The sequence below is a fragment of the Falco rusticolus genome, chromosome 14 (assembly GCF_015220075.1).
Source record: "Falco rusticolus isolate bFalRus1 chromosome 14, bFalRus1.pri, whole genome shotgun sequence".
NCBI classification, from domain to species: domain Eukaryota; kingdom Metazoa; phylum Chordata; class Aves; order Falconiformes; family Falconidae; genus Falco; species Falco rusticolus.
This window is the reverse complement of record NC_051200.1, coordinates 22604475-22622938: the sequence shown is the minus strand read 5'-3', so window position 1 is coordinate 22622938 and position 18464 is coordinate 22604475. Positions and strand designations below refer to the sequence as shown.

The 18464-nt window shown below is 54.7% G+C and overlaps 1 protein-coding gene across 1 annotated transcript in view; it reads left to right on the top strand.

Moving 5' to 3' along the window:
* The window catches only part of FAM155B (family with sequence similarity 155 member B), a 30862-nt gene extending 12885 nt beyond the window's left edge, over window positions 1-17977 (top strand). The window contains exons 2-3 of the mRNA XM_037408081.1: window positions 11349-11520; window positions 12073-17977. Of these exons, the coding sequence (XP_037263978.1) occupies window positions 11349-11520; window positions 12073-12497 (597 nt within the window). The 3' untranslated portion in view covers window positions 12498-17977. The remainder of the gene's footprint in view (window positions 1-11348; window positions 11521-12072) is intronic.
* Window positions 17978-18464: the final 487 nt, after the last annotated feature.

Below are 18464 nucleotides of genomic sequence, written 5' to 3'. Positions count from 1 at the left end.
TGGGCTGCTAACTAACCCAGAGGTTACCCGCAGCCTGGCCGGGGGCTGGCCGGTGAGTGCTGGGCACATGGCTTTCCGGAGCCATGCTGGCTAGGACAACTACGGCTCAGACGTGGCTGCGTTTGGAAGCAGCCCTCCTGCCTGCCTCCCTGAGCCCTACCACCTTCTGAGGCACTCTGCAAACCTCAGGAATTGTTTTAGGATGCTGGTTAATGGTCCTCCAGATTCTGTCTTCCTGCAGCCAGGCTCCTGCTGCCCAACGGGTGCTTGCGGGAGTGCAGCGCTCGGGATGGGATGCTTCCCCCAGCCTGTCCCCGTTGTCTCCTTGGTTTTGTAGCTGAGCCACGGTTCAGTTATAGCTGCTTAAAGAAGTGCAGTGCTGAAGTGAAATGCTGCTCTCCCAGCCTCTGCTTGGCTTTTTCTTGCCTTCTGCTGCTCTTCTTTCTCCTGTCACCATCTCTTGCCGTTAGCGTTTAGGTCAGTCACCTCTGCAGGGCAGCCAGGCAGGGCCGTGTGCTGGGGGGGCGGTTAAGGAGTGGTTATTCGGTTACTCTGCACCAGCATCTGTGTTGCTGGAGATGCTCGAGCCTCCTGTGGCCTCAGACAGGCTGCTCAGGGGAAATTTCATTTCTCATCATTGTCTTGCCATGACACTTGACCAGTCTGTAGGTGGGTAGCTGGAGTCGCTCATCCTTTGTTACTGGTTATTCAGGTTTTGTTTCTGCCTTGACCCCGCTCTTGACAGGGATCAGTGTGGAAATGCTTCCCACGTGGCTGCACACCAGTGGTGGGGTTCTCTGCCTCATCTGCTTCCCACTGGCCTTCCCATGAAAAAGTGTTGTGTCAGAAGCTTCTCTGGGAGGCTAAAGGCTTAGTCCCGGTGCAGGGGTGCAGCCTGGCTGCAAGCACCGAGTGTTGGGCTCCTGTGCCCAGACAGGGAAGGGGAGCTCTATGCTGGAGCATCCCAGCAGCATCGCTGCCTGGGTAGGAGAGAGGGAAGGGCTGTGGTTCTGGGGACCTGCTGAAATGCATCCCTGGCTGCACAGTAACCAGAGTGTTTTCGGGAGGGAGGACTTGGCACATCCCCAGCAAGGGATGGCTGCATGACTGAGCTGTCCCCTCTCCCAGCTCCTCTGTGGCCAGCCTGTGGGAGCAGGACAGGGGTGGGTGCGCCCATGCCGGGGTGTGTCTGGGCCGGGTGGTGCTGGTCTGTTTTGCCATTTCCCACCCTGGGCTGGGGCTGCCATGGTGTGTTGGAGCCCTCACGAGCTGGCAGGGTCAGGGCTGCGCGGAGGGGGCTTGGTGTCTGCATGGCCTGGCCTCCCCCCAGCTCTGGGACATCTTCCCCCCGGGCCCTGCCATGTGGTGTCTCAGGGGAGGTGGAGAGGGACAAAGCCCTCCAGATGCTGAGGAGAAGCTGCTTGTTCCCTGGCCCCCAGTTGTTTGTCCCAGTCTCCTGGTATCCATCCCCTTCCCACGCATACCTTCACCCTCCCATCCTGGCCTCATCTTCCTGGCGAGCTGGTCTTCTCTCTCAACCCCAGCCAAAACCCTTCCTGAAAGGAGAGCATAAAGCAGCAGTCTGGGTTTACTGTATCTGCTCTCGCTCGACGGGCTCAGTGTGGGAGTGCTGGTCCCGTCTGCCTTTACTGTGCTCTCGGGCTTGTGTGCATCAGACGTTCCTCAGGACAGAGACTGCTGCTGGTGTTTGCGCAGCCTGTAGCACAATGGGGCCCAGACCTTCCTTCCAAGGCACTTCTAGAAGGAGCAGGCTCCATGTGCATTTTGTTTGGATTCAATACATTTGTTTTACAGCAGTGCCTGCAGGCAGCCCACCAAGACTGGGGCCACATTGTACTAGACACTGTCCAAGCGAGGGTAGTCACTGCCAGAAGAAATCACAGGGTGAGCAGAGGGGACAGATCCAGGGTGCAGCGGGGGACTGAACACGCTGCCGACATCATGTATGCTAGAGCAAGAGCTGGGCACTGTGGGTTGCAGTGAGCAGAATGCTTCCACCTCGTCGTCATCCTCCCTTGGAGGAAGGACGCGTCTATCGCAAGGTGGAGTTTGATAATTAAATGAATATTATTTCATGGGGATTGCAATGTTTTCAAGCAGTGAGACGGTATCAAAAGCCTACTGCAGTGGGCTGGGGTCCGCAGGAGTGGGCAGGCAGGGCTGGGTGGCTGGAGGCAGGCAGCTGGACCGCAGGGGTGAGCCCCATCCGGGTCCCAATGGCCACGGGGCCACCGTGGCAAACCAGCGCAGGGCAAGGCAGGAGCTGCGGTGGGAGGGAAGGGGCTCCAGGCGCCGCTGCCTGTCCTGCGGCCCCAGGTCCCACACCTGTGCCCCTGCACCCCGCGTTGCTGTGGCTGCAGTGCCAGCTCCTGCACTGGGTGCTGTGACCCTGCACTGCAGCGAGAATCTGTATGGGGTGTTTTGCTGGGGGGTGCATGGGGGTGCGGGGAAATGGGGGGCCCTGTGCCATACAGGCACGTGGGTACTGGATGCAGAAAGTGAGCAGGCTTAGCTGTGGTCACTGCCTTCGCATTTGTCAAGCTGTGATGTTAATTAGCGTGATTATTTTTGTTCTTGCTTCCTGTGTAATAGAAGCAGCCACACAGCCGCGCTGGGGTGCCAAGTGCTGTGTCCCCTAAGCGCAGTCCCGGCCACAGAGCTGCTGAGGGCTGCCCGGTGTCCGAAGCAAGGCTGGGAGCACGGCTATTGCAGGGGATGCTTCCTGTTTCGGTCCAAACCACAATTACGGGCTATTCCTCCTGGTTTTTTTCCAAGTTGCATCCACTGGGATGAGACCAGGCTTTTCCCGGGCCTCCACATGCGACAGCCCTCGCTTGCAACGAGCAGATTAGCAAAGAAATAAGCCTGTAAATGTGGTGCCAGTCCCCTGATAGCATCCCGGGGCTGGGAGCTGGCACTGCTAATCAGCTCCTGGGACAGCCCCTGGCCCGGCACACTCGTGGGTGTGTTGAAGGGGTGCATGTGTTTGCAGGCTCAGATGCTTGTTCTCCTGTCCTTTGCTCCTCCAGATGTTCCCAAGGTGTGTGTCGAGCTACCTGGTATTGTGAACTTTAGTGCAATAGGATTGTTAACCTGGGTTTTGAGTGTATAAGGTGCGTGGAAGTCGTGCTTTAAAGCTGTTCTCTCTTAGTTTTGAAAGATGAGTCCATAGGGAGTTGTGCGCATCTCAGACTTGTTTGGAGTAGCTTGGAGGGGGTTATTTTGGGGGGCTTTTCCCCCCCCCCCCCCCCGCTATAAAAGAAGGGGCATTCAGGTTGTTCTTGCATTAAAGGAATTAAAACTAAAATGCTAAAACCTATGAGCTTCTTCACAAAGTCATCGAAGGTGTTGAGAGTGGGTGGCTCTGACTTAACGTTGCTTCTGGGTAATTTGGGAGTGACTTCATCATTGAGGTCAAGGGATGCAGGTCTGGTCCTGGGACGTGGGTGGGAAGCAGTGGCTGGGGAGCACAGGGGTGTCTTCTGCCCAGGACTGTCCCTGAGGACAAGCCTGATGGGTGCCAGACCTGGCTCAGCACCCCCTGCCCCCATTCTGCCGTGGCATGCCACGTGATCATAGCGCTGGGGTGACAAGCCAGGATGCAAACTGGCTTTGTGCATGGGATGGCTGGGGGAAAACTAATGGGGAAACAGATCCTGGGGAGGGGTGGGCCTCAGGATAGCAGAGAGCCTGGCATGGGCACGTGCCAGCCAGCCCCAGTGGGCAGCAGGCGGGATGCTGGTCCAGCAGCACGATGCGGTGTTTCCAGCGGTGTTTTGAGGATCACCCACTCCGGCAAGTGGATGGGGTTCACATTGGTGCTGTTCCCAGCACCCTGCAGCCTGCGTGCAGCCAGCCTTATTCCCACCGAGTGCATGTCCCCATCCCATGCTGTTCCTGTTGGCAGCCTTGGTAGCAATGCCTGGGGCCAGACGCTGACTCCCCTCCATGCCCTACGGTGCCAGGGTACAGTGGGCAGAGGCGCCCCACCTCTTGCCTCCCCCAGCTGTGAAACGGAAGATCCATGGCTCCACAGCTGTCATCGCCAGGCAAAAGTCAACTTTATATAAAAAAATAAGTAAATCCAATAATTTAACAAAAAATGCACACAGTTGTTGGGTTTTGGGGTTGGCTTGGGTTTCTCCCACCTCCTTCCCCAAAACCAGAGCATGTGAATGTGGCGAGGCAAGGATAACACAGCTCCAGAACTATCAAAGAAGTTACCCCAAAACCAGCTGTTACAGATACGATGTTAGAACAGCCTATAGCAAGGCTAATTTAAAAAACAAAAAAAAAGCTGTTTGAAAAGCTCAACATTGTTAACATCAGAATTACAGGCGGCAGTAATTGAATACAGTGGTAACTGGACATTGCAGCTTGTGTTTGTGACTCCTGGCTGGCCGTGGATGTTGGCATTCCCTTAATCCTCTGCCATCCAAGGGGGCTCTTCTTCCCGCTCCCCCCCCCCACACACACCCCAGTTTCCTGTGCTGCACCCTGATGTGCCAGAGATTGGAGAGGTGCCAAGCAGCTCATTAGCAATCCTCATTTCCCTGTGTCCAAGATTAATGAGGCACAGCCACTCCAGATGCTCATCTCAGGCCATAATGGAAATGTGAGTCCCAGAACCGCACTGGGAGGGGAGGGGGCAGCTCTCAGCCAGGGGAGTCTGGCAGGGGCGGTCAGGGATTCCTCTCTGTCCACCTGGAAGCTGGTGGCTGGGCACATGCAGTGTCCTGATGAGCAAGATACGAGTGAGCCCTCTGCGGGCGTCAGTGACCCGGGCAGTTTTGGGAGGAAGGTTTCGGGCAGGTTGCGGGGTGCTGGTGGGGTCTGGTCTGAGGGAGCAGTGAGCCCAGCGGGGCTGAGGGGGGTTTGATGGATGCTCACGTACCACCCCAGCCCTGTGCAGCTGCAGCCAGCTTGAGTACTCGTGGCCTCAGCAGCAGCAAAGAGGAGGAGGAGAGTCGTGACAGCAGAGCCCAGCAACTTCCAGCATGAACTACCAGCCCAAGCACGCTCCTGGGTCTCCTTCCAGAGTTGACCCCAGTGTTTCCTTGGATCAGTCAGCAGAGCCCAATATTATTGCAATTAAGTACAGCCCTGGGCAGCTTTGCCAAGCTATAAACTCGCGTTCTGTTTCTCAGAGCATCCAAATTGCCTGCACCTGGTGTAACCACTTATTACTGCTGATCAGCAGCTCCACTCTCCTTGGGCGTCCCCTCAGTGGGAGCAGTGTGGGTGGGGGGTGCCCCTGGGCAGTGCTCTGGGTGAGCTCCCCACCCTTGCAGGAGATGAGCACCAAGTCTTGACTCTTCTGTGCAGAACGAGGTTATTTTGTAGGGGAAGGCTTCCCTCTCTGCCCTCCTTATCCTCACCCCCCCTCCGGTCTGCAAATCCCCCTTCCAGAGAAGCGGGTGCGGGCCCCCTGCACCATTAGCAGGATTATCCTGGGGAAAACTTCCTAAACATTGATGCCTGCTCTAATGGAAAACAGCAGCTCGTTGGGTTATTACAGCTGGTGGTCCTGGTGGGCATCCAGACTATCCCAAGCACTGCATCCTCTGCAAAGGTGTTGCATCCACAGGATGCTGCTCCATCCCTGCCCCCTGGCTTTCCCGAAATTTAGCTGGGGTGGTTTAACAGGCAAACGCCAGTGTTTACAAAATACTGGTAGCAGCTAGACTGGTACTGAAAAAAATGAGTATGTTATTTTGTGCAGAAATGCTAAGAATGCAGAAAGACTCTGGAAAAGCTGTTTGATGGGGGATGCTATCCTGGTACTGACAGCAGGCAGCGGGAGAAGTGCAGGCAGCGCGGAACTCAATTTGGCACATAAGTGCCTGCGAAAAGGCTGTCCCTCTGCCTGCTGCTGTCAGATACCGGTGGAAGCGTGAGCAGACAGGTAGCTTAATTAGACAGTTACTGGAAGTCCAATTCCTTTTGTTTCTTTTAAATGTCTTTTATGATGGGGCATTTCGGCACACCTGCAAAATTCAGATGCAGATAGATAGCCTGTCCTCCTCCTCCTCCTCACATATAAATTAGGTGTCTGAAGTTGGCCCCTTTCCTAGGCAGCAAAACTACTTTTGCTTTCTGAGAGTCATCTAGCCAGTCCTCTGAGCTAAAATTGCAGGAAGAGGGCACTAAAATAGAGCTTTTTGGAGTTCAGGTCACTTATATTTCCTTGGCCAGGCTGGAGATCAGCCAAAAGCAAAAACAGAATGGAAGAAAACTCTGATTGCAACCAAAGTCACTTCCTGAAGAAACCATAAAAGAAACCAGTGAGCTTCTTGCCATTGATTTAAGCAGAGAATAAATTTCTTCCTGTCCTAAATTCTCACACACCTTTTATAACAGCAAGATAAAGGAGGTTGTGTGGGGTAAGCTCAGAGATATTGAAAGCTGTTGAAAAACCAAAGCCATAAGGCTGTGTTTGAGCATCCCAGGGAGTTTGCTCCTTGCCCGTAGTGCTGATTTTTGCAGATGCGTGACGGGAGGATGCTGGAGTCTCGTAAAGATCTGCTCGCATCTCAGCCTGATCCCAGTGGAGCGGGGCAGCTGCCAGCGCTGTTGCACCAGCAGGTTTTTGCTGTCTTTGTTTTTGAACAGACGTGGGCAGTTTCTGTCACGCACAGCTGCGGGAATGCCTGCTGCAGCCCCCGGAGGACCCACAGCCCAGCAAGGCGAGGGCCGGCTGGGACCGAGGCAGCCGCACAGCTCCGGTGCTTTCCTCTGGGCAGGTGGGTGCCCTCGAAGAAAAGGGAAAGGGGAAGGCACCCGGGCAGTCCTGGTGCCTAGTTGCAGTTTCTGTCTGGGTGAGAGCACATCCTCTGCCCTCTCTGGTGGCAGAGGTACCAGCAGCTCTTTGCAGCCTTTCACTCAGTATTTTCATTAAATTCAGGGGAATGTCCTCGTCTGAGACCCCAACCCCCTGCCAAACTTCCCTGATAGCCATCAACAGAAACATTTTAGGGAGAAAACATGCAGATCGATGCAGCATCTCCTTGTGCAAGCTGCGTTTCCACAGGAGAGCGGGATGAACCAACCCAAGCTCCTTCTTACCAAGCTCTCAGGAGTCTCCCGTGCTGGCTGCCCCTTGTGCCTCCGGGGCCGAACAGTGGGACACTGCAGCCCAGAGCCGGAGCTGGGACAGTGCAGGTGACAGCCACGGTTCTCTGCCAGGGGTCAGGTGTAACAGCATCCCTCCTCAGCAGTCTGCACGTGTCCCCAGGTGGGAGTGGTGAATGCGACTGGGCTTCGACTGGGCTCTGGGAAGCAGCGCAGGGGAGAGTCAGGATGATGAAAGGGCTGGGAGGGAGACTCACAGGAAAGCGAAAGAGTAAATCAGTCGAGCTTAGGCCTAAGTTACGACTAAACAGGGAGCATGAGACATCTGCAAATATCAGAAATGTGTAAACAGAAAGGAGGGAGAGGAATGGTTTATGGAATGATTGAAGGGAATGAACTTTTGGATAGAAAAATGTAGGTCAAGTATGAAGGAAATCTTGTAGGCAGCAAGATAACTGCTTTCAGTGGTAAAAGAGCCTCCTCAGGAAACGCAAAGAAGTCCCGTTGATGGAGATGTTAAATGCTAAGTCAGGTGAGGGCCTGGAAAACAGGCTGAGCTGGTGGGACAGACTCGGTGTGTCCCATGCGATCCTTCCACCCCCAGCCTCTGGGCTGGCACATGGGGCCGGGCACACCAGCCGTACCCATCCGGCTCTGCCCCGGGCTTGCAGGGGGTCTGCTAGGGCTGCCAGGTGGGAGAGCAGGTAACCTTGTCCTTACGGAGCAGTTACCCTGCAGACATGGCTTGGGGGGGTCCCTGTGCAGCCCTTCTGTTTCCCCTTGGCACCGTTCGGCCCCCGGAGAAGCAAGGAGCAGCAGCCTCGCACAGCTGCTCGCCCCAGGGAGGGACACCAGCCGCTGGCCCTGGGCGGTGTGCTGGCTGCGTCACCTTGCAGCTTTGATCCCTTTCCCGTTCATGACCCCTTTGTGAGTGGATGCAGGGGTCTGTTGTCGCGTGTGCCATCACTTCGCATTTACAGCAGAATTTTTGTGAGCACATATAATGCTGCGAGCTGTATATAAATGATGCACTTCACCTATTTGCTAGTTATTGTTCGTTACCGTGGAGCATTGAAGTGCACTTGCAAGGGAGAGGCTGAAGTGGCAGGACACTTTTGGTGCTATGTGACTGGCAGACTGGTTGCATAGAAAAAGCCCAAGTGCTTAATCACAAAAAGGGAGTGGCAAGTTATCTTTCTGTGGTATGTACCTTATAACTCTTGTTTAAATTTGCAGTCTGTTTGGGGTGTAGTTAATGCATCCAGTTTCTAATCCTGGAAAGTTTATGACTTTGGGGAATCATCCCACCCAAGTCCAGTCATTTAAAATTCAAGCAGCTAGTCTACATTGGCTTCCAGAAATCCTCTACAGCCAACAGGGAAAGAGGGCAACCCCTCCAACCCCCTCGCTGTTGGACGCTTGGGGTACTCCAGTGCTTTGAAGGGCTGCGTTGTTCTCAGGATGCCCTCTCTCTGTTGCCTATAAAAGCAGCCCAATAATAACTTATTTTAGAAGATTGAAATTAAGGAAACTCACCCCTTCCTGGATGCCTGAAGTCTCCAGTAGACCTAAAAACTCTTCAGAAAATGTGTTTCCTAGCAATTTCCCCAGGAGGGCTTGCTGGGGGCAGGTCTGTGTGCCTGCCTGCCCTCTAAAAGGGAGAAGGGGATGGGATGCCAGAGACGTCCCCAGATTTCGAGCTATCACACAGCGTGTCTTTGCAGCTGCAGGCTCTTTGAGGCAGGGTCCTCTCCGTTTTGGTCCAGATTACCCGTGTGCCTGTAGTCACACGTAAATAACAGCATCGTGTCAAGGCAGGGGTTTGTCGAGTCCTCGGACTGATGTAGGGATGCATCCTGTCTGGCCAAGTCCAGGACTGTCGGTGGATGGTTTGAAGCCCATTTTATACCTTCTGGTTCTCTGTCCCATCTATCATAACGTGTCGGTGTCCACTGAGACATCTAACCTTCCTTTACACCTTGTTGAGGTCCCATGGAGAGCAATGATAGGTGCTGCTTTCCCAAAGGAGAAAAGCTCCTCATGTTTGCAGAGGTGCTACCTTGCTGAGGGGTCTTTCTGTGTCCTCCTCACTGCCCCACTGTCCCCTTGCTCCCTACACTGTTCCTGCGGGAGCAGAGGCCAGTGGGGAGAACACACGTTGGGACGGGGTTGTGGCATCTCTGGAGCATGGGCTGTGCTCACCCTGCCTGTCTCCCCTCCTCTTCTCCACCCCAGGGGAATCACCTTGGGCAGACGCAGATCCAGGCCTCAAAGCGCTCCCTCCCAGTTGTGTCTTTGCAGTCTGATTGCAGAGTCAGTCCCTTCTTTGGAGCTGTTCCACTTTGTCAAAGTAGTTAACATCCAACAGGCCAGGCAGAAAAAGCAGGACCACAGCTGAATTTCCCACATCCCAGCTGAAAGTCCTGACCACAGGGCTATTGACTGCTCTGAAATGCTTGCCCTATATATTGTGTCCTGGTCCTGATTAAACTTTTTGTGATGAAAGTTTCACCAAAACTAACATGCTTCCATGAAAATTCTGGTTTTCATGATTTGGCATTTTCCAGGGAGAAAAAAAAAAGAGACTAAAATAACTTGCCAAGAATTTCCCAACCGGCTTTAATCCTGGACATCTACCATCGTCCAAACAAATGATGATAAGGATCTATGGAAAACATGGGGAAACAAAGAAGCGATGTTTTTAAAGACTCCAGAAAATAAAAATGCAGCTGGAAGGAGGAGCACGGGGTTTTCTCCAAGCCTGCTGAGGAGGGAAATTCATTCCCTTTGAATCACGGGGAGTCCTTTCTAGTTGGTTTCAAAGGAAGTTGGATGTGGTCATTACCATGACCTTAACACTGTTGCTAGTGCCTAGATATATTCATAGATGAGCTGGAAGCGCTACGGAGGGTGCTGCTCTTCCCAGCGGTGTCACGGGTTTCTTGCAGCCTGAGGAATGACTGCTCACCATGAGAAATGAGAGATCTCCCTCCCTTTTACAGACAGCGAAGACAAACAATTTCCACCCATGCCTGATGCTCGGGAGATAAGGGGGGATGCGGGAGATACGCTCTTAACCGAAGCCATCTGGGCCGTGCCCAGCCGGCTGCAAGGGGCACGCACGCACGGAGGGTGGAAGGGAAGAGCTGGTTTGTGCCGAGAAGGGCCATCTCGGCCAGCTGCAGATGGAAGCCGCTTTCTCTCCCCTGCTCGCAAGTGGCTGTGCTGTTGGCAGTGGACCCAAGGGAGGAGGACCAGTAACCAGGGGAGGCTGGAGAGGCAGAGGTTGTGGCACAGCCTTGCAGTTGCAGGTGAACCCTCAGGTGCTTTTGCATCAGGAAATGTTGCCAGGCACAGCTCTAACGAGTGGAAAGGCAAGTGGAGCACACAGGGGCATCCATAATGCTGTTTGGTACCTTCGAGTGTCAGAGTATGCCTGTAAAATGCAGGTGTTCCCCCCAGGGTCTGCCCCTTTGAGCCAAAAGAAACGGCACAGTGAAGTGCTAGGCTTCTGTGAATGGGGAATCTCCCCCAGAAGTGGGTAGAGGGGTGGGGAAGGCAGGGAAGGAGTTTTTTGGTGGCAGAGAGGGCCGAGTCTGAGGCTGCAGCAGCTGCATGCACTGCATCCCAGCGATGCCCACCTGCTTGTGGCCAGTAGCTTTTCCAAAGCGCTGCCTGCTGGAAATTTCCAATAAAGTTCAGCCCATGGTCTGTTCTGCTGTCTCGTGTTCAGAGCTGATGGGGACCAGAGTGCTTTAGAGAAGGTGTAAATCCCGACCCTGCCCAGGAGGAGCAGCGGGAGTCTTGGGGAGGAGGAGGATGCTCTGGGGGGGTGGGAGACAAGCAGTGTTTACTTTTTTCTTTCAATGAACCAAGCTCTCAGGTCTTGGCAGAGCCACCGCAGTCTGTTGCAGTGCCTATCTGTAAGGGATGTTAGTCCATGTAGTTAATTAGCTTTATTTTTGTGGTGGATTTAGTTTGCTAGATGAGTTCCACAGTCCCAACATGCCAGTGGTTTATTTCAGTTGATCGGTGAGTTCAGTAAGCGACCCTGATGCACTGACACACATTCCTCACATGAGCTGAGAGGAATTCTCCCTTCCCCTTTTTCCCTGTGGAAAAGGCACGGGATTGGGGGTGGCGCGCACACACACACACATGCACCCCCCAGACACGTGCGTCCCAGTGTCTCTGCGATGCTTCGGCTACCCCAGTGTTTGGGGAGGTGACATGTCCCTCTCGGTGGCTTCCCCTAGGCTGTCTACAAGGCCTGGCTGTGCTCCGAGTATTTCAATGTGACCCAACACCAGTGCCGACACCGGATCCCATGCAAGCAATACTGCCTGGAGGTGCAGACCAGGTGCCCGTTTGTGTTACCGGACAATGACGAGCTGATCTATGGAGGTTTGCCTGGCTTCATCTGTACGGGTAAGGAGGTCCGGGGAGCGGGGCCAGGCTCCCGAGGGACATGGGGGGACAGGGCAGGGGTGGGTGCTGGCAAGCCCCATTGCGCTTTGCAAACCACACACCAGATTTTGAAGGTTTTGGGGGGCGGAGTGGGAAGAGGTACAGTGTGGAAAATACATGAAGCACTCTGCATGATTGCCAAAACGTGGCCATCCGGGGTGAGGTGTGAGTGGTTAATGGAGACCCAACAACAGCCTGACAGCTTAGTGCAGGAAATGAGAGCCCTACCTTTAACTGAAAGCTAAAGCAAGCTTGTAAGGGGCTGGAGGTGGTGGGATTAAAGCAGGGCAGGGATGTTTAACCACTACAAGTGGCGTTTGTTGAGCCCTGAATGATCCCCAGGGCTGGGGTCTGTGCAGGCTCACAGCCCTGTTGAGGGCCAGTCCTGGGGGGTCGCTGGGTGTCCTGGGCCTCTGGTTCTGCCCGTTCCACGGTGCGTGGCTGGCAGGCACCAGGGCTCGCTCTCTCCGCTTCCTGCTGACCCACTCCTGTTCCTCTGTTTCCTTCCCGCAGGGCTGCTGGAGAACCAGCTGCCGGATGAGGAGGCCAAGTGCTGCGAGGTGCAATGGGACTCCTGTGACCACCCCCCAGACAGCAACGACAACACATCCCCCAAATCCACAGCATCAGAGTCACTCCATTTCCACCGCCACGACCCCCACCTCCATCACCAGCGACAGAACCACTACCACCTCTACCACCACCACCACCACCACCACCACCACCAGTACCACCAGCCCCGCTCCCCATCCTTGCTGCCGGTCTCCGCAGGGTCTCGCCTCGGCAGCAGCAGGATCAGACTGTGCGTGCTGGTCCTGATGCTTCTCCACACCATGGTGTCCTTCTCAAGCGTGCACGGCGGCAGCGGGGCGGCTGGCGGAGGGCTCAGCCTGGAGGCCCTGCCCGCCTTGGAGGAGAGCGTGGCACGGGACGAATGATGCAGAGGGGAAAACCGAACTCCAAGAAGAACGCCAGATCTTTTTCCACTAAGGGGGGCACATGCTATTCCTCCAATGGGAGGCACGGGATTGGGGGTGGCGCACACACACACACCCCCGCACATACCCCCAAGAGCTGCTCGCCGCGGGGCATCCCCGTGATGAAGAGTCTCTAATGCGCACAGGGCTGCGGGACTCGGCTTTGAGAAGGGTTCGGTCAGTAGCAGCCAGGCAGCGTGGCGTGCCCGGCCTCGCTGAGGTGCCAGCGCAGGAAGGTACGGCACGGGGGTGGGGGGAGCGGAGGGGAGGGAGTCCCTTCAGAAGAGGTGTCCCTGTGGGACTGCCGCGCATCTCCCGGCCGCCTGCCGCGAGTGCCTTGGGCGCCCACACCTTACCCACCAGCGACATGCCAAGGGTTTGACAGTCAGACCAGCCCCCATTTCTTTTCCTCCTTGGTCTGTAAATGCTGAAGGGCCAGGCAGGCAGGGGGGCAGCACCTCTGGGCACAGCCTGCCCCCCCGACCCTGGCTCCTGTCCCAGGGAAAAACCCAGCAACCCAATGCAGAGCCACCCTCATGGGGTGCAGCGTCCTCAGCGTGGCATTCCCCTCGCTGGTGGGATTTGGGGGACAGGAGTGGGATGCTATCATGCTACACTGTGGTACTACTTGGGGTTTGTCTCATGACATCCCTGACCTGCTCATCCAGCCTTCCCTCTCCTCCTGCTCTGTGCAGGGAAGTGGAGAGGGAAGGAGGAGGCGTGGAGCAGGAGGGACATCTCCAGCGTTTCCGCATTCCACTTTGCCAAGTGTCCTGATGATTTGGTTTAACCTTTTTTGCTTTCTTTCCTGACTGGAGTGGCTGGTCTCCAAGAGGCGTTAGGGAGATGTTACTCCAGCAGTGCCCAGGCTAGGCGAGGGAGGGGGATCACGCATGGTAACAGTTGGATGCAGGCTGTCAGAAGGCATCTTTCCATGCTTCCCAGCTACAAATCATCGCCTGGATGGCAGAAGGACTGGGCAAAACAGCTGGAGAAATCTGGCTTGTAGGGGGAGTCTCCTACACAAAGAGGAGGCGTTAGTAAAGCCCAGCTGGGGAAGAGAGTTTTTGTGAATACTTTCTATCCGTGGATGCCCCCAGATCAGAAAATTTCTAGAAGCCCAGCTGGGACAGCTGGACTTGGCCGGGCAAGATGCTGGCTGGTGCAGCCTCATTCGGCTCACTTGTTTTCATTTGTTGTTGGTTTTTTTAACCTGAGCTCAGCGTATCTTGGGATTCAGTCCCAAACAGGGATCTGCTTTCCTAGGAAACTTTCCTAGGAAACTCCCAAATTCTCCACCCACCCACTAGGAACTGTTCCCAGCATGAAAACTCCATGGGGCACGGCACTGTGCATGGGGACCAGGGACCAGACACAAGAAAGTTCATGCTTGGTGTGGATGAGGGGAAGGAGGAGAGTGCGTTTTAGCACAAGTCAGCTGCAAAATGTCCTGGTCACGATACGGATGAGAACCTGCTCGTTGCCTGCAGAGGACGTGGGATGGTCCCTCTGTTTCTAGGCTGCCTCTTGCCGGGGAGCCTACAGCAGAGCCCCGGCTGGATCGCCGCAGCCCTGCTGGGAGGCAGAAATGGAGCAGGAGGAATGCCCTGCTGCATCTCAAACCAATCCCAGATCCCTGCGAGGGTCCAAGAAGTCAGAGCTGAGGACTGTAAATCTTGTGGTTTGTGGTCTGTTGAGGTGAAGCAAAACCAAGCAGAGCCCCAGGAGCAAAGCTACTTCCTACCTGGCTGGAAGAAGGAAGTAACGGGCATCTCATGGGAAGGACAGGTTTCCTGATGTTTCCAGCCCATTTCCAGACCAAAGAGGGCTCTGAGAAGCAGCTGAATGTTTTGATTTCTGCTTTGACTTGAATCTCAGAGCTTTGGGGTGATGTTTACACGTTATCAGTTGCCTGTTACCAAAGTCCCGCAGATACAAAGCCCATGAAGCTGCTGTCCCTTGACTGTCGGGCTAGGAGAGGTGGTGTTAGTGGAAGACACAGAGTGTTTCCCGAGCAGATTTCCTTGCTGTTGCTACCCAGAAAAGGTAGGACGATTCTTGTTTGACTATTCCTCACAGCATCAATGTGTTTTCAGTCTAGTTTACACCAGCGTGAGAATGTGGAGATGCAACAGTTCAGCAAATAGGGATCTGACTCCTCCATTTTCTCTGCTGCTAAGAAATGGGTTGTGTAGCTGCTTTGATAACTAGCAAAAGCATACAGCCAGACCAAGGGAGGGAGCACAGTCCTGCTCCTGCCTGGAGACAGCCGGATCCAGTTCGCTGTTAAGGAAATTAGATTTTTCATGTACTGCCAAGAGTTAAGCTAATTCCAGGCGCCTCTCTCAGAGATAGGCTACATCCAGTCTTTGAACGACTCATCTAGAGAGAGAAGAATAGCCCAGTGTGGTGCGTCAGCAAGTGGCCCTGAGTCACTGGCCCTATTCATTGTCTGCTGGGGTGACACTGAGCAGCGCCCGAGCCTGTGCGCTCGCCGATGGCGTGGTGGTACGGGCATGCTCTCCCGCACACGCATGTGCGTGTGGATCCAGTGCAAAGACCCTGCTGGAGGGGATGTCCCTTCTGCCCACCCTGGGGCTGTCCTGCAGCACCGGCGAGCAGAGTGATGTCCAGCGCGTTAGTGGCAGCCCGAGCTCAGGGAGGTTCTGGTGGCACCGAGCGTGGGGGTTTTGCGACGGGTGATTTCCACAGGGAGTGAGGTCGAATAGCCCAAGTTGTCTTCAGGGACTAGGGGAGGCTGGCAGGGTTTTGCTGGAATAACCTGGGAGCTGTGACAAATGTGTTTGCCTTCCATGACGTCAGCTGACGAGCTTCATCTCAGGAGGCAGAGAGCCCATGTGACAACCCAGTGAATCCGAAAGCTGAGCCATTTCAGAACTGGGGTCTTTGGCGTGATTGCTGAGGAGGTGTAGTTGCGTCAGCCTCATCAGCCGGGGAGTGAGGAGGCTCTGCAGGGCAGTTATGCTCTAGCTGGAGGAGATCCACACGTTTTCCAGGCTGTGGCTTCCCAGGAGGTGTTCATGTGAGGATAACGTGCCGGGCCAGCAGGGAGGCTGCCGGGTCCGCGGGCAGGGGGAGTGCACAGGGTGCGGAGCCGTGCTGGCAGGCGCAGGGCTGGGGCTTTACCTAGTGTGACTGGAAGGAAAGTGCTGAGTCTTCACAGAGCAAGGCTTTTGGAAGGAGTTCTTTTATTTAGCAGTCTGGGCTGCTGTCAATAAGTTTTGTGGTTTTAGGGCACCATATGCTGTATTCAACACTTTGCCAATCTCGTTAAATGAATCCAGACTAGGCTGTTCACAGAGCAGGACAGAGCAGCTGGAAGCAGTGTATGTCGCAGTCCATCATTATAAGGCCATCGGATAAAAATCTTCTCTTTGGTCTGACATTACAACCTTCATAGTCCTTCGTCCATACTAGTTTTCTCTTTGCTGTACAAGAGAAAAGCCCAGAAAGGAGACATTAACATTGCCTCAGTTAATGCCACTGACATTATTTTGATTACAACACGGAGTGAGCATGCCTGGGATAAGGAGAGGATGGGTTTCTTTGCCCCCTGCATGCAGGTACGCTTCAACCTGAGCCCCTCCTATGCCCAGCAGAGCAGGAGCCCTTTGCAGAGCCATTCTTCTGCAGCCGCCTGGGACCTTGGAGAACACCAGGTCTAAATGGATTTATCCTACCAGGAATTTAAACCAAGGTGTTTTCTCCTTTTCATGCAATGATCTTATTTCTTTTCCCTAAAGAAGGCACCACACTTTGGGATTAATATGTAAAACTCAACCTTCCCTTCAGTGGATAAACTTCTCTCTGCTTGGAGAAAAATGCCCATTGGACAGCAGGAATTCCTCCTTGCCCTCCCTGGCAAGAGGCTTTCTCTGCCCCGGGGAGCAGGGGGATGATGCTGTCCCTGTGGGATCCAGATTCGGGAGCGGGTGCAGGCAGGGGAGCGGGCAGAGCAGGCAGGGCTGCAGGAGGAAAGGTAGCCAGATCCTGCCCAGCTGGAGCATTAGTCCTGGGTTTTGCACTTTAATGTAACTGCCAGTTGTACAAATTAATTAAAAATAACTGAAGAAAAATCCCAAAGAAAGGCCCTGCTTCCTCTGGTGAAGATTAATCATTAGTTGAGCCTTTTTCTTATGAAAATACAGATCCATGGTAGCCCCAGGCAAAAGATTCCCAGGGAGAGCCCTCACCATTCGTGCTCTGAGTTAGGGAAATCGCTTTGAAAGCATCTGACAACTAAAGCAGAACATGTTGAGTAACTTGGCAACACTCAGAAAACATCTTGAAATGGTTTTTGTTCAACACATTTTGCTTTGCTTCAATAGGAGATGTCAGGGCAGTTCATTCACTGCCACTCAGGACTGCAGGCAACGCTGGGAGACGGTTCCTCTGCCCACGTTTAAAAAAAGAAGACAGAAAACCCCTGATATCTGCTACTCCCGGGGCAGGATCCTCCTCGGCGATGCGATGGAGCTTCCCATTGCTGAGGTCTGTAGGTGCCTTCTGGCTGGCGAGGTCTCCCCGTGCCACGCTTGCTGGGGAGGTGGGTGACTTACAGCACGGAGTGAGGCTGTAGCGCTGCTGGTGGGACAGGGACCCCCGTCCCGTCCTGCTGGGAGGGACACTGCCTCGTGCTCAGCCTTCGGGCTGAAGGCTCTGCCCTCAAAAAGTCATGCAGCGGCTTGTGATAAGCTGTGACATGATAACTCACCACCAGCCTGGGAAGGAATTTCTGTAGAAATTGGTAAAGACAAAATCAGGACAGAAATGTACTGAGATTCTGCAAAAAACCCTACTAAAATCTATGTGATGTGGCAGACAATTCCGCTTATAGGCTTTTTGAGCTGCCCTGTGGCTTCCCATCCATGGGGCTGTAAACCTCTCTTAAATTATACTCGGAAGGTTAGGAAGGGCAGTGTCTAAAGTTTAGGCTGGACATTAACGATCTACTTTAGCCCATCAAAGTCAGCTCTTGGGCATCTCAGCAGGGTGACAGAGGTACCTACATGACAAAACCCTGTGATCATCCCTTCTCCACCCAAAAGGAGCCTGTTCGGAGCTCCTGGATCATGGCAGCTCTCGGTGGGACTGCACAGGTCCAAGCATTATTTAGTTTTATTTCAGAAGTGAAGGTTTTCAGCAGCTCTGTTTGGGTATTCTTGGTCCATTTGGCTCTTTGGGTGACTGCTGCCAGTTCTGTGTGACACTGCGGGGAGGGGGATAGAGAAAGCCTGCTCTGCTTGTCTGAGCACCAGCCAGGAGTCAGCACCTGACTCCTGAAAATCCCGGCAGGTTAGAATCGTAGCATCACAGCCTGGTTTGGGCTGGGAGGGAGCTGACAGCCCCCCGAGCCCCAACCCCCTGCCAGGGGCAGGGACACCTCCCACCAGCCCAGGTTGCCCCCAGCCCCATCCAGCCTGGCCCTGAGCACCCCCAGGGATGGGGCACCCACAGCTGCTCTGGGCAGCCTCTGCCAGCGCCGCCCTCACAGGGAAGAATTTCTTCCCAACATCTGCCCTAAGTCTGCCCTCGGTCAGCTTAGGGCCATTCCCCCTTGTTCTATCGCTGCAGGCCCTACTGAAAAGTCTGTCCCCATCTTTCTTGTAAGCCCCAGTTGACACCACTCCTGCAGCCCCAGGCTCCAGCTCAGCCAGCCAGCACCAAGCATGGCTGAGCAACGAAGAGCATCCTCCCAGAAACGGGGCTCCCCCAAACGGGGCTGGCTCTGCCACCCATGGGCTGGTCCTCGGGAGTCCCATGCGTGGGGCCGGGCAGGGCGTGCAGCTGCCACCGGGCTGGGCATGGGCTGGTGGGTGCTGGGCCCGTCGGGGAGGGGAAGGGGAGGTTCTGCCTCTGCCCCCGTTGTGCGGAGCTGTGTGAGACCCCGCAAGGGAGCTCACCCAC